Source organism: Falco peregrinus, chromosome 1 (genome assembly GCF_023634155.1).
Source record: "Falco peregrinus isolate bFalPer1 chromosome 1, bFalPer1.pri, whole genome shotgun sequence".
Lineage (NCBI taxonomy): Eukaryota > Metazoa > Chordata > Aves > Falconiformes > Falconidae > Falco > Falco peregrinus.
Window position 1 is genome coordinate 3,924,551 of NC_073721.1, and position 23,722 is coordinate 3,948,272.

General features: G+C 41.7%; 1 protein-coding gene across 2 annotated transcripts in view; it reads left to right on the forward strand.

Moving 5' to 3' along the window:
* Nucleotides 1-23,722, forward strand: part of UROS (uroporphyrinogen III synthase) — a 32,056-nt gene that overhangs the window by 7,227 nt on the left and 1,107 nt on the right. Inside the window, exons 3-10 of one of the 2 annotated variants that reach the window (XM_055791599.1) lie at nt 11,011-11,090; nt 11,912-11,995; nt 12,972-13,068; nt 14,816-14,890; nt 16,140-16,214; nt 20,690-20,773; nt 21,262-21,347; nt 23,290-23,388. In XM_055791599.1, the coding sequence (XP_055647574.1) occupies nt 11,028-11,090; nt 11,912-11,995; nt 12,972-13,068; nt 14,816-14,890; nt 16,140-16,214; nt 20,690-20,773; nt 21,262-21,347; nt 23,290-23,388 (663 nt within the window). In that variant the 5' untranslated portion in view covers nt 11,011-11,027. Of the gene's footprint in view, nt 1-11,010; nt 11,091-11,911; nt 11,996-12,971; nt 13,069-14,815; nt 14,891-16,139; nt 16,215-20,689; nt 20,774-21,261; nt 21,348-21,421; nt 22,669-23,289; nt 23,389-23,722 lie in introns of those variants that run through there. The other variant, XM_055791608.1, reaches the window with a different exon arrangement.

Here is a 23,722-nt window from a genome sequence, read left to right on the forward strand (position 1 = left end):
CGGTCGGGGCCGCGGGGGCTGCGGGCGCTTCCCCCCGGCCCCAGCAGCCCCGGCAGCCGCTCCCAGCCGGGCCCGCCGCTGGCCACGGCCCAGCCCAGCGGCCGCGGGGGCAGCGCCGCGGGGGGCGCGTTTCACGGGGGGGCACAACCCGCCCGGGGACCCCGGCGGTGGGGACCGGGGCGGGAGCGGGGCAGGGACGGGGCCGCGGGCACCCGGGGCCGGGCCGGGCCGGGGGGGCTCCCCCCACCCGCGGGGCAGGGCAGCCCCCGGCCGGGCAGGCGGCGCCCCTCGGCCCACGGAGCCCGCGGGGGAGCGGCTCCCCCCCGGGGCAGGGGGTGCCGGCGGGGGCCGTGCCCCGCGGGCAGCCCGCGCCGGAGCGGCTCCCGGCAGGGCCTGTGGCGCCGCGGGGAGCGGAGCCCGGGCCGGGCCGGGCCCGAGTGTGAGGAGCCGCCCGGAGGGGCCGGCGCGGCAGCGGCAGCGGCGCCGAGCGGAGCGCGGCCCCTGCCCGCCCGGGGGGAGCCCGGGGGGGAGGCCGGGCCGGGCCGGCGGGCGGGGCGGGGGGAGGCGCGGGCCGGGCCGGGTTCTCTCTCCCGGCCCCGCCGGGCTGTGAGCGGCACCGGCCGGAGCCCGTTTCCCCGGCGGAGCCGGCGCTGCCCGTGCCCCCGGCCCCTGCGAGCGCTGCCCCCGGCCCCGGAGCCTCCCGCCGTGTCCCCGCTGCCCGGCCCGGCTGAGGCGGGCGGCGATGGGCAGGGGGCTCCGCCGGGCGCCCCGCACCCCCGGCCCGGCGCAGGCGCTGTAATAAGTAATTAAGAGTAATTTGCTGATCAAACAAGTTAAGCAAGAGGAACGAACCCGTTGTGGCGGTCTTGAGGACTTCCTGTTTAAGGAGACATGTCCACAATGTTACCTTGCTGCACCAAACATGGGAACGTCCTGTTTGACAAGATAAATCTTAACCGCAATGTTATCGGAATGTATTATCCTGGGCAGATGTTAAACCGCAATGTTATGTTAACGTGTGCCGTTGTACCAATCAACCATGTAAAGAATAGATTGTATAAGTTGATTCTGGAACCAACATTTTATGGGAGCTACCTTAAGCAAGAAACCACGATAAGGGAAGAAGCAGAGGGGCATACTGAAGATGTCAGAAGGGAGATGACCTCGGTGAAGATAAAAAGAGCTGCTCAGCTTGCTTGAATTTGTGAGCCCTTGGTGGATCTGCGACTCCCCAGCCGCCCAGAGCTGCTTTTGCTTTCCTACCTTTATAAATATTTGGTGAATCCATTTTGGACTCGATTTGTTTAAATTCAACTATAACACATTTGGTGCCATGACTTGGATCCAGACAGCCGACTCAGAATTCAACTTTAGGAGGGCACCCCATCTTCAGATGGTCCCGGAGGAGATTCCAGCTTAGCTCACCTGGATTTTCCGAACTGAGATAGGAAAGCAAAAAGAAAGAGAAAGGAGATACTACAGTTCCCCATAATTTTTGTGCATGAAGAGCTGGACGAAGACTTGGGAGTGAGTAAGTGTATTGTGGTTCCGTTCGGTCGGGGATTGGATGCCCAGGGTGCAAGTGACTGAGACGTCCACTGGATGTAGTAGTCCACCGGGCAAAGTGAGTGTGGACCTCCTAATAGTGCGGTTCCCATTGTCTGCGAGGGCGTGGGCCACGGACGGAGGGAAACCAGTGTAATCTGAGTGAAAGAAGGCACTCTCGGAAGATGGGACAGAAGAGTAAGGCTTCTGGTTCCATGCAGGAGGTACGGGGTGGGGGTGGGCTCCCCGATATACCCCAAGGTGGCCCGTTAGGCCTAATGATCCAATATGGGGGTACTTCCCCTTCTCGAAAGGGGAAGCCCAAGGAGAAAATGGTCCATTATTGTATGGAAGTATGGGGATAAAACAAATAAGAAAATATTTATATTGGCCAATTTATGGATCTTTTGAGGATTGGATATGTCAACAATTAAACATATATGTTAACAACAAACGACCGTTTAATAAGGAGGAGAGCGAGTATGCCTTTTTATGGATCCTGGGCATAGCTCAGACCACTAATTTGTTCCCATTAAAAGAAAAGAAAAATGATAGAAAGAAAAGGCAGGATGTAGGTGAACCTCCAGCGTCTCCCCCACCCTATATTCCCCCTCCTCCGCTACCACAAGGTCCTGAGCGTGATCTTCCTCCAATAGCACCCCCCCAACCTGAGGAAGAGGCCCCTCCTGATCGAATAATGACTAGAAGTCAAACTAGAAAAAGGAGGGAGGAAAATCTATTGTATCCATTAAAGGAGACTGCTATGGGGGGACCACAACCCGGAGTTGGATTTGTATCTGTACCCCTCAGCTCCGGGGATGTGAGGGAACTTAAGAAAGAAATGGGACACTTGTTAGAGGACCCATTAGGGGTAGCCGAATGTTTTGATCAATTCCTTGGACCTAACATTTATACTTGGGACAAAATGGAGTCTATTTTAAAGATCTTGTTTACAAACGAAGAACGAGGAATGATCAGAACGGCAGGTATGAGACATTGGGACCAGAGACATCAGCAAGGTCCCGCCAGAGATGAAAAATGGCCCCCGCAAAGGCCCAATTGGAACAATCAAGACCCCGTACATACAAATAATATGGTAGATCTCTGGGATATGATAATTCAGGGGATTAGAGATTCTATACCCAGAGGACAAATTATTAATAAGGCCTTTAACGAACAACAGAAAAAAGATGAAACCCCCACTGAATGGCTAGAAAGTTTGAGGAAGATTTTATAGCTATATTCTGGGTTGGATCCCAATAGTCAAGTGGGTCAAGCTCTGCTGAAAACGCAATTTTTAGCTAAATCTTGGACAGACATAAGAAAAAAGTTAGAGAAAATAGAAGATTGGCAAGAAATGGGGTTAGATGAATTATTACGAGAAGCTCAGAAGGTGTATGTGAGAAGGGAAGAAGAAAATCAGAAGAAACAAGCCAGAATCCTAATGGCAGCTGTAAGAGAAGGGCAAAAACTGGGTAGGAGAAGAAACAGTCCCCAGAGGGGTCCAGTAGACCTGAGAAGAAGATTTGGTTCGTAAGAAATGGAATGTCTTTATTGTCGCAAGAAGGGACATTTGCAGAGAAATTGTCGAAAAAGGATAGAGGATGAGGAGATTTTTAAGAAAGATTAGGGGGGTCAGGGGCTCTATTTGCTGGGGACCCCTAAGGTTACCGAGCCCTTGATAAAATTAAAATTGGGTCCTCAGCATGAAGTGTTCGAGTTCCACGTGGACTCGGGCACTGAAAGGTCAACCGTCCAAAAGTTACCATCTGGATGTGTTGAATCAAAGGATAAACTCCAAGTAATTGGTGCAAAGGGGGAACCTTTCAAAGTGCCCCTGATAAGGAATGTAACAATAGAAGCTCCAAATAAATATGGAGTGGGAACATTTTTATTGGTCCCAGAAGCTGAGTGTAACCTTCTGGGACGAGACCTGATGGTGGAATTAGGAATCAATTTGGAAGTAGATCAAGAGAAATTAAAAGTAAGATTATGCTTATTAACCGCGGAAGATGGAGCCAAGATTAATCCAGAAACTTGGTGTAGCCCAGGGTCGGTGGGAAAATTAAATATCAAACCGATTATGGGTCTCCATAAAAGACCCAGACCAGCCAATTAGGATAAAACAGTATCCCATCTCTAGAGAGGGGAGAGAAGGGGGACAGCCAGTAATTGAGAGACTTTTGGCCCAGGGGCTTTTGGAACCCCACAATAGTCCCATATTGCCCGTAAAGAAGCCGGATGGGTCTTATCGTTCAGTACAAGATCTGAGAGCTGTAAATGAACGAACCATTTCCCGGTTCCCTGTGGTGGCTAACCCCCACACTATACTTAACCAGTTAAATCCAGATTATAAATGGTATAGTGTTCTAGATTTAAAAGATGCTTTTTGGGCTTGTCCTTTAGAAGAAAAATGTAGGGACTATTTTGCTTTCGAGTGGGAGAACCCCAAGACCCATAGAAAACAACAATTACGGTGGACGGTTTTGCCCTGGGGATTCACAGAGTCTCCGAACTTGTTTGGACAAGCTCTGGAACAGTTACTGGAATCTTATGAATTAAGTCAGGGACTAATTCTAATACAATACATGGATGATTTATTGATCGCTGGAAAAACTCAAGAAGGAGTCAGAAATGAGAGCATCAAATTATTGAACCTTTTAGGCCTCAAGGGATTAAAGGTTTCTAAGTCCAAATTACAGTTTACTGAAGAAGAGGTAAAATATTTGGGACATTGGCTCACAAAGGGACACAAGAAATTAGATCCCGAAAGAGTAAAAGGAATTTTGTCTCTAACAGCGCCCACTAATAAAAGACAGATAAGACAGTTATTGGGATTATTTAGGGTATTGTCGGCTGGGTAGAAAATCACAGCAGTAGAGTGAAATTCTTGTATGAAAAATTAACTAAAAACAGGTTGGTAAAATGGTCCCCTGAAGATGAGAATCATTGGGAAAATATAAAAAGAGATCTGGTAGAAGCACCTGTCCTCAGTTTACCCGATATCTGTAAACCCTTTCAACTTTTTATCAGTGTGGATAACGGGACAACTTATGGGGTTCTGACCCAAGGATGGGCAGGACAGAGAAAGCCTGTAGGATATTATTTTAAAATACTGGATCCTGTAAGCCGCGGGTGGCCCACCTGCTTGCAAGCAATAGTGGCCACTGCATTATTGGTAGAAGAAGTTGGAAAAGTCACCTTAGGAGATGAACTAAAAGTATACACCCCCCATAACATTCGAGTAGTATTACAACAACGGGCTGCTAAGTGGCTTACAGATAGTCGATTGCTAAAATATGAGGGAATTTTAATTAACTCCCCTAGGCTAGAAATGGAAACCACTTCTGTTCAGAATCCTGCCCAATTTATATATGGAGAACCTAAAGAAGATTTGACACATGACTGCCTCCAACTAATAAATTTGCAGACTAAAATAAGGGAGGACTTAGAAGAAGATAAATTAGACGAAGGAGAAAAATTATTTGTGGACGGCTCCTCACGAGTGGTTGAAGGACAACGAAAATCAGGATATGCTATTGTGGATGGGTATACTTTTAAGATAAAAGAATCAGGACCATGAAGTAAAGCTTGGTCCGCACAAGCGTGTGAGTTATATGCTATGTTAAGAGCATTAAAGCTCTTAGAAAATAAAATTGGAACTATTTATACAGATTCAAAGTATGCCTTTGGGGTGGTACATACTTTTGGAAAAATTTGGGAAGAGAGAGGCTTAATTAACACCCAGGGAAAAGGATTAGTCCATGAAAAGCTAATCCTAGAAGTTTTAAAGGCATTAAGAGGTCCGCTAAAGATAGCCATAGTCCATGTAAAAGGACATCAGAAGGGACTAACCCATATTGTAAGAGGAAACAACCTAGCCAACGCAGAGGCAAAACGGGCTGCATTGTTAATGGTTCAGACCTTGAGAGAGGAACCTGAAAGGCTAAAATTAGATAAGACTTTCACTCTCCAAGAATTGGATAAGCTAAAACAAATTGGAGCAAAAAGAGATGGTGATAAATGGCAGGGAAATTTTTCCAAAAGGATTAGCTCGGGGAATACCGAATAAATTACACCATAAAACTCATTGGGGAATTCAAGCTTTAGTGGATCAGTTTGAGACAGACTATGCCTGTGTCGGAATATACGGTCTAGCTAAAAGGATTTTAGAGAGATGTTTAACCTGTCACAAAGTGAATAAATGACAACTTAGAGAAAAGGTTCAAGGGGGTCATGAATTGGCTAAAAGACCCTTTGAGAAAATACAGGTGGATTTTACCAAATTGCCAAAAGTTAGGAGGTATCAGTATTTATTGGTCTTGGTTGATCACCTTACGCACTTTGTAGAAGCTTTTCCAGTGGTAAGAGCTACTGCAAAGACTGTTATTAAGATTCTCTTGGAAGAAATTATTCCAAGATATGGGACTGTTGTGGTAATTGACTCAGACCGAGGCCCACATTTCACATCCAAAGTAATTAAAGAGACAACTGAATTGTTCGGTACAAAATGGGAATACCATACTCCCTGGCACCCCCAGAGTTCTGGGAAAGTAGAAAGAATGAATGGGGAGGTAAAGAAACACCTAACCAAACTTATGGTGGAAACAAAAATGAATTGGGTTAAATGTTTACCATTGGCTTTGCTTTACGTTAGAACTCAGCCAAGAGCAGATACTGGTATATCCCCCTTTGAAATGTTGTATGGAATGCCTTATGACTTTGGGTTATTAGTGGAACACCCAAAGGTCGAGGATAAACTTTTAACAGAATATATTTTAGAACTTACAAAAAGAAGACAGGAACTAAGAAAGAAGGGCTTGGTAGTACAAAGACCTCCCTTGGACATTTCCATACACCGAATCCAGCCCGGAGACCAGCTACTAATCAAAACCTGGAGAGAAACCTCCCTAACACCCCGTTGGGAAGGATCCTTTGTTGTGTTACTTACCACCGATACGGCTGTACGGACAGCAGAGAAAGGATGGGCTCACGCTAGTAGAATTAAGGGACCTATCTTCCCAGAGAAGTGGACCGTGACGTCGGAACCAGGAGACCTTTGAATAAAGATAAGGAAAAGTGAGACCGGTAAATGAACCACTCCAGAAGGGAAGTAAGAGATAGTTTATATCAATGGTTCCAAATAGCACCGGGAAATACTCTATGAAAGGTATATTTTGCACCTTGGAGTGAAGAAAGGATACCTGACCAAACGGGGGGTGGGGGGGTGGGGCGTGTGTGGACTATACAAACTAACAGGAACTCCCCAGGTTTTTCCCTTTTGTTGCGAAACAGAGACGGAGATACCCGAATCACCCAGAATAGGAGATCTCCAGGGCATACCCTGCTTAAAACACCCTACTTCGGGCATTTATGTTGGGTTGTTTGCGATGTCTAAGTTGTAATAGAGATTGGTCCTGTGTTTCATTTAAGAGACAACCTTACTGTATGAAATGCCACAATGATTTGATACGTACCAGGGGGCCAGAGGATCAAGTGGAAATTCGTAAATTATTTTGTGGATGGGAACTGTCAGTACCTGAACTTTGGGAAGTATATGAAACAGACTGGTATAGATTTTAAGACAGTGTACTGTAAGATTCGCCTGGAAACAGGCAGAGCAACCAAACAGGTGGAAATATATTTGAGAGATAACTAACTCTTTAGACCTTGGAAATTATTGACAGGATAACAGCAAAATTCCGCTGAAGACTACCTGCTGCTGCCGAGAAGATATTGATATCCCGTTGTTCTCTGCAAAAGAGTAGACAAGGAAGGCAGAGAGGTACTGAACGGTGGGGAGATGAAAGCTGGTATCCTCTTAATGGTATTGATTACCACGACTTTAGAAAATGAACATCAACCCTTCAATTGGACCTTAGGTCGATGGGAGGATTCAATAGAAGTTCGATATAACGTGACAGCCGGACCCCCAGAATTCCAAGTTAAATTGGAAGATTTAGTCTTTTATGAACTAGACCCACCCGGTCGACAAGAAAGAGCAATAAAACCTTTTTATCTCTGCCCCGGTTCGAATCCAGGGAAAAGCTATTGCAATTTCCCTAATCACTATTACTGTGCATATTGGGGATGTGAAACCATAGCTTCAAACTGGGACATAGCCATTAAAGATAGATTTTTAAATATAACATGGGGACCCAGAGGATGCAACCTGCCAGCTCCTAGCTGGGATGGACACATAGAGGGCCCCCATCTTGGCAACTGTAAGCTTGTTGTACTAGAAATCCTGCAGCCTAATGACCACGGATGGTTATTTGGACGAACCTGAGGAATGCGATATTGGGAATCTGGAACTGATAGAGGAGGACTAATATTCATTCAAAAACATGAAGTTAAAATGCCACAAGCAGTAGGGCCCAATCGAGTCATCACAAAGCAAAAAGGGAAAAAGAAAAAGACAAAGGTAGGAAGCTCCACAGCCTCAGTCACCCCAGGGACATACCTAACCTCTACAAATAAAGTGGAGAAAACACCCAAAGACGATGAACCCTTATGAACTGTAATGCAGGCAGCCTATCAAGCTTTAAATGCAACAAATCCAAATTTTACCATTTCCTGTTGGTTATGTTACGACATAAAGCCCCCTTTTTATGAGGGGATAGCTGTGTCATCTCCTTTGAATACCTCTACCAAGGACAATCCCTCCAGATGTAGTTGGAAGGAACGGAAGGCGGGGATTACTCTCCAGCAGGTCAGAGGGAGCGGCTGGTGTATAGGAAAGATAACGAACGAGAGAGGAACTCTATGTACCAAGCAGACTCAAAACTTTATATCTAATACTAAATGGGTTCTGCCTAGTCCTGGGGCATGGTGGGTCTGCTCCGTAACCAGATTAACACCGTGTTTGTCCACTGCTGTTCTCAAGAAAAATGTCTCAGAATTTTGTGTACAGGTTACTGTGGTACCTAGAATCCTCTTACATGGGGAAGAAACTATGTATTTACATTGGAGCAATTTAGGACATACAATCAACAAAAGAGAGCCAATATCTGCAATTACTATAGCTACTCTACTTGGTTTAGGGGTCACTGGGACCGCCACTGGCATAACCCCCTTGATGCAACAACAGCAGAGTCTAACATCTCTAAGAGCTGCAGTAGATGAAGATTTGGCCCGAATAGAAAAATCTATTTCTTATTTAGAGAAATCATTGACCTCATTGTCGGAAGTAGTTTTACAGAATCGAAGAGGATTGGACCTTTTGTTCTTGCAAAACAGAGGATTATGTGCTGCCCTAGGTAAAGAATGTTGCTTTTATGCTGACCATACAGGGGTAGTAAGAGATTCGTTAGCTAAGCTGAGAGAAGGATTAGAGAAAAGAAAACGAGAGCGAGAGGCTCAGTCCTCCTGCTATGAATCTTGGTTTAATCAGTCACCATGGCTGACTACCTTAATTTCTACTTTGGCGGGACCCCTCATAATGTTGCTATTGGCTCTGACTTTTGGACCCTGTGTCATTAATAAATTTGTAACCTTTTTTAAAAGCAGGTTAGAAAAAGTGCAGCTAATGGTGTTGAAGCAATCAGAACTGGAAATGAAAATTACACCAAACGAAAATCCTGAATTAGATGCAGCTTGTGAAGTGTTGTCTAGGTTTGATCAACAAACCACTTATAAATAAAAGAAGGGGGGAATTGTTAACTAAGAGTAATTTGCTGATCAAACAAGTTAAGCAAGAGGAACGAACCCGTTGTGGCGGTCTTGAGGACTTCCTGTTTAAGGAGACATGTCCACAATGTTACCTTGCTGCACCAAACATGGGAACGTCCTGTTTGACAAGATAAATCTTAACCGCAATGTTATCGGAATGTATTATCCTGGGCAGATGTTAAACCGCAATGTTATGTTAACGTGTGCCGTTGTACCAATCAACCATGTAAAGAATAGATTGTATAAGTTGATTCTGGAACCAACATCTCGAAACTACCTTAAGCAAGAAACCACGGAAGAAGCAGAGGGGCGTACCGAAGATGTCAGAAGCGACCTCGGTGAAGATAAAAAGAGCTGCTCAGCTTGCTTGAATTTGCGAGCCCTTGGTGGAGCTGTTACTTCCCAGCCGCCCAGAGCTGCTTTTGTTTTCCTACCTTAATAAATATTTAGTGAATCCATTTTGGACTCGATTTGTTTAAATTCAACTATAACGGGCACCAGCCCCTGTTGTGTCAGTGCTGAGCGCTGGAAGCCCTGTGGCCATGAGCGCGTCCGTGTCTAACGGTAATACGTTCAGAATTGAACACCTCAGTTAACGACGCCACATTTTAGAACCTCGGTGAAAAAAAAATAATGAAGTTTAAAACCCACGAAATGACCCCGGTGTGGCAGGCGGGTGGTGAGGCCCTGGGGTGCCCTGGGTGCCCCCTCCCCACCCATGTGTCACCGCTGCTGGCCAAAGGTGAGCGTGGGACACCGAGCCCGGTGACCTGCACCAGGCCCTGCTTGGCCTGCTGCGGTCTAAAGCTGCCTTTCGCCTTTTTTTTTTTTCTCTTTTCATTTTTTGTCTGAGTGGATTTTTTTTTGTCTTTGATTGACATTTTTGTCTTTGAGTTTCGAGGACTTCAGTGCATGTCATTCAAAGGAATCAAATCTAGGATGTTCTATACATTCAAATAGTCATTCTTATTTTCATTCATTTTAAAGAGAATTTGCTAGTATGTAACCTATCAGGAAAGTAACACATAAATAATAAATGTGCAGTTAGAGAGTGGATTTCTATTTGTTTGTGTTAATGCATGTGTTTACCTGGTGCTTGGTGTATTTGCTTAGGTGGGGTAAGGGGCTTTGAGCTCAGCACCCGAGGCAGCTTTTAAGGAGCTGAGAACTGTCACCTTCCATTGTAAAGGCAGAATGTATTTTTTTTCAGTCTTGCCTTGTTTACTACAGGTATATCAAAGAAGGCATTTATGAATATTATCAAATAATCAGATGTATAAATGTGTCTGTATATACACACACATATATTTGTATTTTTAAAAAACATTTTGAAACACTGCCCTGCATGCATTTTCCCCCTTGAAAAGGATGAGACCCCAAACGGATCGAGGTAAACCCCTTGCAAACTCATTACTATGAGCATAGGGTGAAAACTAGCGTGGGAATGAATACACAGAGTAAGTTTTTATAGGTAGGGCCTTGTTACATGGCTGAATGTGACTGCGTTGTAGGGGTTGTTACTTGTTTTACAAAATATTCTCCTTTAAAATGTATTCTCCTTGATGACTCTCATTGTGGTTTCTCCCTTAAGCAGTATTATCTGAAGACAGCATGTCATTTGTTGGTCTTATCAGGGTGGATATTCTTGCCCAGAGAATGTACATTAACTGCTTACTCATGGTATAGAGAGCAGTGCAGCTGTTAGCAACCCAGTTTCTTTGAAGCTATTAAAGTCACTGTTCAGTAGAAAGTACTCTAGATCTAATTTAGATAATTTCCATTGTTGTATTTCAGAGTTCTTTTGGTAAACAATGAAGGTTCTGTTGCTGAAGGATCCCAAAGACAAAGATTCAGGACCAGATCCCTATATTGAAGTGAGTAAACTTTAAAAAAACAAACAATTGTGTCACTTCGCTATTAAATAATAGAGCCACGCGTTCAGCAAGATAGGTGAATTAAACTGTTTCAAGTGAAAAATGTGCTTAATCAAAATGAGAAATGTGTGTCTGAAATTATATTTTCTAAGAAAAACAAGCAAAATTAGGAGTGTGTGTTTGAAATTACGCTGAGAAAAAAGCATGCTAGAAAATTTGCTCATACTAAAAAAATATTTTACTTACGGAGCATTTATATTGAATTCACTGTTAAAGCTCTCAGTAAAGTACTGATATTAAAGCAATTTCATTTTAATTAATCAATATTGATTATGTTCATATGGATAAAATTAAGTTTACAAAAAATGTTAGTAGCCTTACTGGGAATGCAGTGTGAAAAAGTGGTTACCTGTTGCTGTGGTCTTTCTGCTGTTGCCTTTAGTCATGTGAGTAAGTCTTACTCATAAGAGCAAGTCTATTGACTTTAAAGAATTACAGAGATGTACAGGAGTATTTGCAGGACTAGGTGATTGTTTGTCACTTCGGGACTTCAGAGTTAGTGCTGGTGTAAGCTGTAACCGTTCAGTAGCTACGTAGGAGGCCTCATTTCCACAGCTGTTTGTTTAGTATTATGTTGTAATGCTAAATAACTAACAAAACCAAAGTAGATTCACTAGCAAAAGCAAATAAGATGCCTTTGTATTTTGCTTTAGTATAAAAAAAAATATTTGTACTGACTCAGTCAGTTCTTTGAAAAACTGCTGTTTGAGGTCTATTTCAAGAGCTCTAACCCCCCCCCCCCCCCTTTTTTTTTTTTTAAGGAGTTAGGATTATACAACTTTGAAACGACTTTGATTCCAGTTTTGTCATTTGAATTCATATCTCTTGAAAGCTTATTTGAAAAGGTAAGTTGTAAATGATTTCAGTTGTCTTATTTTTAACAGAATTTAGGCCATGGTTGCCAAGATGCCATGCCTTACCTTGATTTAATAATGCCCTTTATGGTACCTCTTTTTGTGTTTCCACAGAGCTGTATACAATTATTGTATTGTACATCAAGTACCTTGCCCATACTTGTTAAGTAATTAAGTTGGTCAGATAGAACTCACATTTAGTCGGTGGACCATAGGTAGTCACAGGTACTGAGGCATTTTGTCACAACAAAAAGTTGTTTTGTCACAACAAAAAGTTAGAAGACTGTAGTGACAACTAACGGTTACCTGAGGTTCACCCTTACGTTCTGCTGAAATTCTGTACTGCATCTCCTAGTTATGTGGAATAAAATTGCGTAATCGGTGTTCTCTTTCTACTCTTTCTTTCTATGTATGTATTTAATTTTAAAATCCTGAAAAGGTTTTCTGCCTTTATTGACAGTCTCCAACAGCACTGAACTTTGTTAGGTGTTTGAATGTGTCATGATCTGCATTTACAAGTGATCCAAGAACACTTTTCCTTTTTTTATACTGATCTTTAAGAGCCCCTTAGTAATTTTAACTGCTGTTTGAGGGGCAGGGGGCAAGCAGCTGTCTTAGTAGTACCCTCTGTTACTACTTGGAATAACAGTTCATTTCTCTTCTGTGAATTGTAAGAACCTCGTATTTCATTTGCCCATCCATCCAGCTCATTTCAGTGACAGGAATCCTTGTCCATTCCTACAGATTCTCAGAATGAATACAATCTGTGCAAATTTTGTTCTGCATTTAAGCTTTGTTATAAATTTCTCTTACAAATACTCTGGCTACTGATAGTAATGAAATATTTGCCCCGTTCAGTTTCAGACATTTATTGAAGCTGTTCTGTTCTTCACAAGTTTATAAAGAATTTATCAACTTATTTTTGTTTTTTTTTAATTTACTCCTTAAATTTACTTTTTATAAGTAGCTTTCTCATCCAGAATGTTATGGAGGCCTAGTTTTTACCAGTCCAAGAGCTTTAGAAGCCATCAAGATGTGTTTAAAAAAGAATAGTAAAAATGAAGGTAAGTACATATTTATATTGCCTACTCTTTCTGGTTTAGTACTCTGTGAAGTTTGTGATTTTATTTTGCCCAGCAGTAGGCGTTCGGAATATACCCTTTTAAAAAAGCTGCATCGCATAATTCTTTGGGCATCATAAAGGCCTCATGCTAAACAGAGTTTTTAAGGGTTGGGTTTTCCGCACTTACACTGTTATTGTAAAATAAAGGAAAGAGCTTTTGGTGCAAATTACTAATTACTGTGAGCTTTTGCAGTTGTGCTTGTCTCTTGCATAGGGAGAATTTTGCTGCAGTGCCAAGTTTTGCTTACCAACTACTTTCCTTCTTGAAAGAGAGGAGCGTGTTACAGAAACAGGCCACTGCTAACTTCTGTGCCTGTATAATTCATATGAAGTCTTACAGAAGAGATTCCTGTGTTTTGAATATAAAATTTCTCAAGTGAATGAAGTATTAGCTAAAAAGTGGTGAAAAAATGGTGATACATAAAAGCTGACAGATTAGTTGTAAGAATCCTGCAAAGTGCTAAATAGAATTTACCATACCAACGATCTATCAGATCCTTGTAAACACTTCTAAAATCTTACTCTAAGTGATAACTTCTGGCTTTGAGTTTCTGATTACACTTAAATTGTTTTATGACTTCATCTGCGCCGTATTTGGGCTGTAGTCATACTAATCAATGTACAGCGAGTAAGCTTACGCTCTTGAGTAAGCAGTGAATACACTGAGACTGTTAGCTTATTTTAGCATTTTCAACAACAGAGGACTATATTTTAGGATTCTTGGTCAAGGGTAATCTCTTATCTAGTCCTAATCTTCATTAGGACTTTTGGCAGCTACTGAAATATGTATTTTAATCAATAAAAAGTGTCTTTAGTTCCTATCAAAGGTAATAAATTCTTATCTTTTTCCTTCTTTAGAGTAGTTTCCTCTGGGTTGTTTTTTTTTTTAACTGTTGTCATTTCTATTTCTAATTTTTTCCCTCAAGAATACTAGAAAGGAACTCAACGTCCTATGCTATGTTTTAAGACAAGACAGTAAAAGACACAGTGTATCTGGTTGTGACCCATTAGGGTATCAGGCATAGGCGTCAGGTAGCCGGAAGGAAGAAATGTAACCTATAACCTACTTACTGCCTGAAGGAGGAAAACCATTTCCTAGTAACTTTATTTTGGTCTCAGGTATATTTCATTCCTGAGCTGATAACTTATTTTTGGTTCATGTTTGAAATATAATGAGTTTCTATATTTCTCTTGTATAGGGAAGTGTTGCTTTATAGAATACCGTAGTGCATGGATATAATTTTTTCCCCTTTTATTTGTTGTCATAGAATGTTATATTTGTTTTCTGCCTAAGCCTTCAATTTTAAACCATGTTTGTATGTCTGAATCTCCCTTTGTACTATATGCCTTTTTTCCTATGAGTTTTGCCAAGTCCTTAATGCCGAAATATAAATGAACATTGCAAGTTGCATGTGATCTGGCATAGGGCATATGTGCATTAAAAATGCTACTTAGCAAAAGCTGTTTACTCCAATTAAGCTTTTAAAAACAAGTTGTAGACTGCTGTTTACACAATGAAAAAAATACTGGAGAAATTAATTTTGTACATCCAGATTTACTGAAATGTGTAGCGCAGTGTTAGTTATTATTATTTTGCTCTATTTGTAGATTAAACAGAAGTTTAAAAATGCTCATTTAGCATTCATATATTGTTGCCACATGCTTAAATTTAATGAAATGTTTTTCAGCCTGGTCAAAATCTCTTAAACTAAGGTGGAATACCAAACCTGCGTATGTGGTAGGAAGAGCTACAGCTTCCTTAGGTAAGCTTGGGTTTAGAAAAAGAAGTCTTAGATAAGTCGGTCTTGTAAGTAAAGTTTTTGGAGTATTATCTGTTATTCAAGGGTGCTCAGAAAAAAGAAATAGGTAAGTTTTATAAATGGATAATTTTGTAGACAAGTAATTGTATACACATTAGAACGATACATGCTTACTTTAGCAGAGGATCCAGATTCTGGTTTTCCACTACTTTTATTGTAATGTGATCATAACTAGTTTAAAAACTGATCAGAAAAGAAGAAACCTTTATTCTTAATTTGCATGTGGGTTTTTTTTTATTCACTTTGAAATGAAAAAGGATGAAAGGATTTATAGCATGATGGTCTGAGATTGTACGAAGTTTGATGCACTGGCCCATCTTTCCCTCAGCGTTCCTTTGAGGTATTTACCAAAACGAAGTCAGCAGTACGCTCCACATCGACTTCAGTGCGCCAGCTGTTTGATTTGTCTTGACAGTGGTTTTAATCTGATGTAATACATATTTTTGGTGCGTAACAAAAATGCAATGTAGATTGTAGTTTGTGAAAGCCTTTCTTATTGTAAAGTTGCATTGCAGCTTTAGCTTCCACTGAACTACCCAGGAAATATTACGAAAAGACTTAGCATCTGAGAATTTTCAAAGTCTCGAAGTTTTTCTGCTCCTAGTCCAAAAATAATTTGGATAATTACTGATGTATTTTTTCAGGCAGACTGGTAACAACAACACTGGATCACCAACTGGTGACACCTAACAACCGTCTTGAATGAGTCAAGTCCCAAACTAGTTAACTTCTCAGGGTTTGTCTTATCCCTGCTTACTTGCTTAAAGAAGCGCAAGGTTATACTCTCAGATTTTCCAGTAGGATTCCAGCCTTCACTAGAAAAAGCAGCGATCCGCTCCTTGGGAAGCTGGCTGCAAGCAGTCCATGCCAGGAGCTGCCGCCCGTTCAGCATAGTCAGACAGGGCTTTCTGTTTCACCGCTTCGGGTACAAGAGTTTAAAAATTCTCCGAAACAGCTTAGCTATCCCCAGAATTCTTAATTTGTAATTCTTTCAGGTATGTCTTTCTAGAGCCAAAATCAGATTTTCAAAGCATGTTATTACTTCAAGTGCTCCATTTTTTTTTGCTTTTCAAAGAATTATTTGCGTGCTTCGTTCAAGTCGTGTCTCCCTTTTCATCTCATGTTTCTGTGACAGTAAATACGATTTGTTCTCATCAGTCTGAACGCTTTTCTTTGCTGCTTTTGGTTATAGTGGAAGAAATTGGCCTTACTCCACAAGGAGAAAAGTCTGGAAACGCTGAAAAATTAGCTGAATATATTTGCTCAAGTAAGTATCTAAAAATCTTCTACTTAAATTAAGCTAATGTACTTTCCATTGTTTCAGCATTTCCTATAAATAAAATTGAGTGCGTAGTGAAGCGGAGAAATCCGTACTGCATGTATCTCCTATATGTAGAACCTGTGAATTCAGCTTCTGGGGATGTGGGTGATACTTCTAAAAGACGATAAAAGATATTGTGAAATACCTATACAAAATATTCATTTACATGAAATCTTAGGCTCTCTCATTGATTAATGATGCTGTATGAGCCAGGAGACAGAGTATTTTTTTTACTAAAAGATCAGGGCTGTAATAGTTAGAAATTGCTGCTTAATTGTAAGATTTAAATGCCGGTGACTGTAGATGTGCTGGTTCTCTGTGAACTTCAGGTGGCCTCAGCCCACTTGGTGCTGGGGATTGTTCGCTGCCGTAGCTCAAAGTAGATACGGGGAACTCTTCTCCTCAGGATTAGCATGTGGCTTCAGAGGAATCTGTTTTGTCAGCACGGAAGGAGGGTGGTTTTGAAGAAGGTGCAGGAAGCGTTAGTTCAAATGATTTTCTGTTTTGTGTCACCATTTTTTGATGGTTAAAGCTGTAACGCTGGTCTGTTTGCAGCTTCTAAATGTTTTATCAGTTGTTGGGTAATTTTAAAAGTCTACTCCCTCTTTTTTTTTTTTTTTTTTTTTACTGTAATTTGTTAAAATTTCCAATAGTAATACGAAACATTTTTAGGCTTAGGGGGTGATTAATTTTTTGTGTGGGTGGGTCAGTACAGGCTGTGAAAAAGGAGGCTGTGTTTTTGTGCAGACCAGCTTGTAGAACTGGGGTGAAAATGTCATAAAGCAGGAGCTGCCAGTGCTGTGCGTTTGACCTCAGAGCTGCTGATGCACGTGGTGGTGCTCCAGGGATCCACCACTGAGGTACGTGCTGCCTTCAAGGTGTCTGTCTGAGCATCTGCTGGGACGAACAGCTGCCAAAATAAGCCAGCAGAATTAGTCCCCCAGCACTCTGAAACTCGCTGCTAAAATAATCTTTGTACTAGGTGATAATCACACCGAAGGTTCAGTATCTCAGCAGGAACCTTTTAGTTGGCACATCCTCCTCTGTGCTTTTATACAGCCTGGGGCACATCCCGGCTCACGTGAGAAAGCAGGGAAGTCTCTGGGAAATTAGAGGATGGCTTTCAGTCTGATACAAGGGTATGTCCCCTGCGGAAGGATTTGCTGCCCCAAATTTAGAAAGGGAAACAGAAACCTTCATCTAGAGGCTCACGCAGGGTCCACTGGCTGAACAGAGAACGAGCCACGCTTTGAAAATCCACGTTATTCAGTCAGTCACAGTCACCAGTCCGCCTCTGGCTAACCCTGGTCAGGGAAACAAAGGACAATCAGTGCAGTTATTCTAGATGTTGGATGAATTATTCTATCTGCTGGTTTAAAAGCCCTACTGCTGACCCACTTTATGAACTTGCTAAATAAGGTGCTAAGCGCTGCAGTAGTGGAAATGATGTCAAGAGCCCTGACACGTTATTTTTGGCTGTTAGTTATGAAAGAGTGCGTTGATTAGCAAAGCCTGCGTAGTAGCAGAGATCTAAGGTAAAAGTAAAATGCGATTGGAGCTGGCAAGTGTTTTTTAGGGTCAGTGCTATTTAATTAATTGGCAAATAAAGTATTTTAATTATGTGGAATATTTCATGATAAAAATGATAGTCGCCAACACAAGATTAAATGATAAATTCTGAAAATTAATAATGAAATTTTCAACGTCAAAATTCTGTAAGTGAGGAATAACCCGTGTCTAGTCTTCAACAGATACTTTAAAACAGAGGTGTTTTTTAGCTGTTTTTTTAGTGCTAGGAATTCTACCTCTGGTAATGAATTAATGTTTGCCAGTTTACAGATGGAGGCTTTTTTCTTGAGAAGGAAGGTGAGAAAAATACGTGTCTCTTCTGTTGTATGAATGTGAAAAAAAAATAGGATCAGGTCTAAAGGAAGCAATGCGTGTGGTACCATGAGTGGAAAAAGTCCTTGTTGGAGAGCTTGTGACTGGCACAGTTACTGCATCGTAGTATCTCGGTTATTTTGTCGGTCCAGATGAGGGTCATCCTGGCTCTTCCTCCTCCTTTGGGAGCCGCTTGGTTCAGACCCTGTTACTTCTGACCGTGTTTGATCCCGTGGCTGTTTGCCGGCGTTGCCTCCCACCGCTGCAGCCCCAGGAGCCAGGCAGGGAACAGCACTTTCTGGTGAGAGCAGGGAAGTTCAATCCAGAGCCAGCAGCAGCTTCTGGCAGCCACCACAGGGAAAGAGAGATCCGTGGCTTTTACAGCCTTCTACGTAGAGGGTGCTGAGATCCAGAACGCCAGCAGGCTATTTAAATTAACACGGTGCTGCAGCACTTCCATTACCCGTGCAGAAACGCCTGCCTTTGAATACCCTTCAGTTTTGATAACCAAACGGTGAATTTCAATCATTGGGGACTGCTTGTTGTTAAATATATAACCATGCTCAGTGAGTTATTGGATTGTGCATATTTATATGTTCTCAGCTCATCAAGTGGTTTATAACAGCCTCTGAAGTACGAATTAAATTACGTCGTGCTCCCTATTATGTATATATTTATTTTTCTTTATGCATAAAATTATAAGTAAATGAAAAAAATACCTCTAAATTTTCATATCAATAGAATTTATTGTCAGAGTAAAAATAAAATTGGAGGTAATTATATTTCTTTTGTTATTCACCTGTTGTGCTTTGGTACCCACTTCAACTTATGACTGGGAAAATAAAAGAATTTACTCCTTTGCTAGCTAGCTTTACTCTCTTTTCAAGGCAAATATTTTTCTAGTTTGATTACAGTGTAACATTCGTGTCGGCTACAGAAGTAGGAGATTAGTGTTTCTTTACAGGTATGACATTGACATTTCAATTAACTGACATGAGTTGTAGGAGGATTAATGCTGAGATACTTGGTTTTATTATATTAAAATCTGTTTTACTTCTGTCCCAAGTTCATTCTTCCTTCCTGTAATTTGTTACAAGCATATCTGTAGTTTCTAATAAAATTTCAGCGTGCAGTTAGGGCAGTCAAAGGTATCTGTGTTGACTCCTAATGAGGGTCTTTCCATTTCATTTTTACTATGCTGTCCTTCCTTTTTTTCCTGGGGGGCATCTCTGATGCTCACTGCTACAAACCAAGAGTCTATTCCAGCACTTAAGAAAAAGCATTTGTTTTTCTAGTAGTCATCTCTTAAACATATGTATTAACATACTTGAATTAGTAATAAAAAGATGTGTTGGGGAACTCTCATTTATTTTGAAAGATGAATGCAAAGTTGCGTGCAGCTGTGTAGAATTCCATCTTGAAATTTTCTGTTATTTATAGAAAAGGCAAACTGTACAAAAAAAGTCTACGGTTAAATTCCTGTCTAAAAGTTGAATTCTTCCTTGATTAAAATGCTGTTTATTGTCTGCCTAGTGTCAATATTCACTTTTATGAGATAAAATCTAGTGAAAAACCTTCCAAAACTATTAGTTTAAGCCCTAAGCCCAGCGATTTATTGCGAGTCTCACACAGAGAGTGCTCGCTCTTTCTTCCGAGCCAGCTGTTTGCATTCACCGTGTCCTGATCACGGTCAGTGTTCTTCGGTGTGTGGGCATGTGCATAGTGCACGGGGACAGGGTGGCCTCAGGAGTGCAGGAGGTGTAACCAAAGAGATGGTAACATGAGTAAAATCCCCTGGTGGTATTTTTAAATTTTGCTCCTCTGGTAACGTATTACAAACATACAAAACCTGTGGAAACTGCACCCCAGGTGTATCACAAGAGGTAAGTTATCAGCAGCCATGTATCGGGAAGGTCCTTCCAGAATTACCAAGGGGCTTTCACACCTCAGCAGTGTAAGAGTAACTAAAGTTTCAAAGGAGAAGAGCAAGCGAGGATACCCACTTCCATCCTAGCAGTGGAAGTAGAATAATTTTTCTTTGGGCAAGTAAAAAAAAAAGAATTTCAGATAGGCAGATAGACTGAAACTTTTCAGCCCTCTTCTTTGTCTGCCTGATCATTCGTTGCTATAGAGAGAGCTGTCGTGTATTGAGCAGGACTAAGATTTTCGGTATTAAATTGAGGGAGATCGTGTTTCTGAGGAGGAAGAGGAGGAGATAACTTGCACGGTACTTGTTTTGCTTTGTAGACTGGCAGGGGGAATAGAAATGCAGTTTGTCTTTTGTGAGATCTTTTTAGCCAATGTGTTCATATTATAGTTATGGAATATTTTTTAATGTACATGCAAAGTGTAGCCTCTGTCCTCTGAACTGCGGATGCAGTTGCCCTGCAGATGTTTTCAGTTATCTTAGAGCTGTGTCTGTGATGAAGCACGCAGCATTTACTGCTGTGTTCAACATTCGATCCTTTTAAAATATATTCAATGTATTGTTTCCTCTTTATTACACATGCAAGTTAATTAAAGTTCTTGTTTGTTTACAGGAGAGAAACCTAATTCCTCAGCTCTTCTTTTTCCTTGTGGAGCCCTGAAAAGAGAAGTACTTCCTACAGTACTTAAAGAAAAAGGTTGAACTTCCCCTGGAGCCTCATTTTAATTAGTCGGTTATGAGAAAAGTTTCATCTAAAGCTTGCGAACCACATTTTAATAAGTAAAAATTGAATTTGCCATTATGTCGGCTAGAAGTTAGAGGATGGGATTAAAACCTGTGAGGCTGGATTGCTGCCCGTAGCTCTGGGACTGCGCTGTGGCCTGACACGGGCAGGGTTATTCGCCTTGTTGTCCCCTGGTGTTCCCAGCTGTGAGATGGAAGGTGTCACAGAAACACTGCGAGGCTTGCGAGCTGCGAGGCGTGCTCCGAGCTCCTCTGGTTACGCGTGCTTTGGTATACCTTGCAACTCTAGAAATACCTGCAAGCGCCTCACAGAATTTTTTATCTATCTTTTAAAGCCTAAAACGGTACACTTAACTGCAATTAGTATGTTGAGAGTCTTTTATTGAAATGATAGAAATTAATGAAACCTCGTTTAATTATGAATGTATATCATGATCCCAGGTATACCTCTGGAAAGCCTTACCGTTTATCAAACAACGCAACACACTGATCTGCAAGAATCTTTGAGCAGTTACTTCTCGCAACAGGTACTGGATGCTGATGTAGGTTGAGAATTTTGGGGGTATACAATAATACCTAGCAGCGTACTCCTTTTTTTCAGCTGTCTGGAAAGGATACTTGTGGTGATACAAGAATATCCTCCATAGGCTTCTCGTTTCCCTGTTGGTTATCAACAAAGTCCGATAGCAGAAGGTTCAGACAGAGAGTGAGTCCCTTAGCTACTTGTTATGGGAATTACAAATGAGCCTGGAAGTGCCTCCCTTTGAAGAAAACAAATCCTTCCACATTTTGTCTAACTTTCAAAACAGATGTGTTTCAGAATTACCGGGAAATAACTGCTTAATTACATATTCAGTTTATTCCTTTCAGCTGGACACAATTACTTTTTCAGTAGTAGTGTCAGAAATTACATTTAGCGAGGATATTTAGTGAACAGCTTTATTATTATTTTTTATTACTGTAACTGAAATCTCACTGGACATCTTTGCTGTATATTACAAATCAGAATCCAGCAGTAATCTGCCCTACGTAGTTTCAGCGTTCTTTCTCCAATTATCCGATCTGTGAATGCATTAATGATCTCACTGGAAGTGTTAGAGCAGTGACTTGCTGTTGACATGTGTTGTTGAGATCTATTTGCTAATTATTGTTTTTCTCTTTTTAAAACCATCTAGTAAATGTCATTAAGCAAGGATCAGTGCATAGTAAAAGATCTGAATGTACTAATAATTGCTTTTATTTTTTCAAGATTGGCTTTCTGAATTTTCCATTTGTAGGCACCCACATCATACGTAGGATTAATTTTCTGCAAAACGCAGGCTTTCCTTATTACACAGACTTGGCCTCCTTGAGCACATTGCACCTCCTTTTAAAGTCTGCGCATTAACATCTTGTTAAATTACATATTGATTTTGAAGTTCTTTTTCAAGAGGCCCTAAAAGGTTATGGCACGGGCAGTCGATGATACACGGCAGTATCCCCGTGCTCCTCGGTGGGTACTGCAGTTCTGATCCCCACGGTATGTAGTTTACAGCCGTTACAAAAGTCAGTCAATGGTACATACGCATTTTGTAACTTTCTGAAACCTTTTGATGGCACTCCTCACTTGCTGCAATTAGATGTTGGTTTAAGCGTAAAGCTGTGAAAATGTGTTTCTCATGCGCTTTTTAGTTGTCCTTAACTGGTGCTGCTGTGGTTATGTATTTAGTGTGTGGAGAGCTGACATAAAATGACAAGTGTTGAGCAATTTGTGAGGACAGTGAAGAGCACTGTGTGAAACTCTCATTCTGGCCTCCACGAGCTAAGGCTGGCTACCAAGTCACGTGCTATAAACTAACAACAGATGTACTCTGAGTGGAACTAGTGTATCTTTCTTGTCAGACAATCACGATAAAGTGAGCATGTGCTTTAGGTCTGCAGCTCAGGAGCTTGGGACCTTCACTCCAGACAGAATTGTGCAGTTTTATTTGGCTCCAGAAGATTGCTGCTGCTCTCTTATGGCAGGTTTATTCTGAGAGTCTGCGGTTTTAAGGCATCGCCTCACCTTTGCCAGAGCATCTCAGGGCAGGCAGAACTTGGGGTAAACCTCAGGAGCTGGGCAACAGGGTGCCTGTGCAGAACTGACAGAAATGGGGATGGAGCAGAGAAAGAACTTGCCAAGTTTTCTTGCAGAGCAGGAAAATGAGAACAGCTCCAGAACCCTGGCAGTGCATTTATCACCAAGCGCTTGTGTGACAAAGCATTTGGTTGAAGTCACACCTGAATTTCAGCACTCTGTGGTACGTGGGGGCTGGGCAGGCTCTCTGCACCACAGGAAACCCTTTCCGTTGGCATACCTGCTGTGTCTCATCAATAAAAACACTCCACGTCCATATAGAGACAGTTGAAGGGTTTTATGTGGAAGTGTACCCATACACTGCTGAGTAATTTGTGAGTAATCTATGCCAACCTGTGGTTACTTTTACACAGGGAATTCCAGCATGTATCGTGTTCTTCAGTCCATCTGGTGTCAAGTTTTGCCTCCAGCACATTCAGAAGCTTTCAGGGGATTTTATCAGCCATATCAAGGTATACTCTCTTTAAAAGTGGTGAAATACAATAGGGAGTAGGTTTGGTGTGGGCAAATGAGAAAAGGGAAAGCTGTTAAACCCATTACAGACCTTCATTTTCTCTTCTGTTTGTGCTTCTTTCTCTGAAAAAAAACACATTATAGCAAATGCACAGAGAGTAAACACAAATGTGATTATATAGCTGAGAGCCATTTATTTAAAAAAAGTAATTGTTTTCACCTAGAATTATTTCCCCAGTTTAACTTACCCAGTCTCCACTGGGTATAGGCTTTCTTTTCTTTTAGTAATGTGAAGGTGTAAACAGTTCTTGCTTGAATCAGGCTGAGGCATAT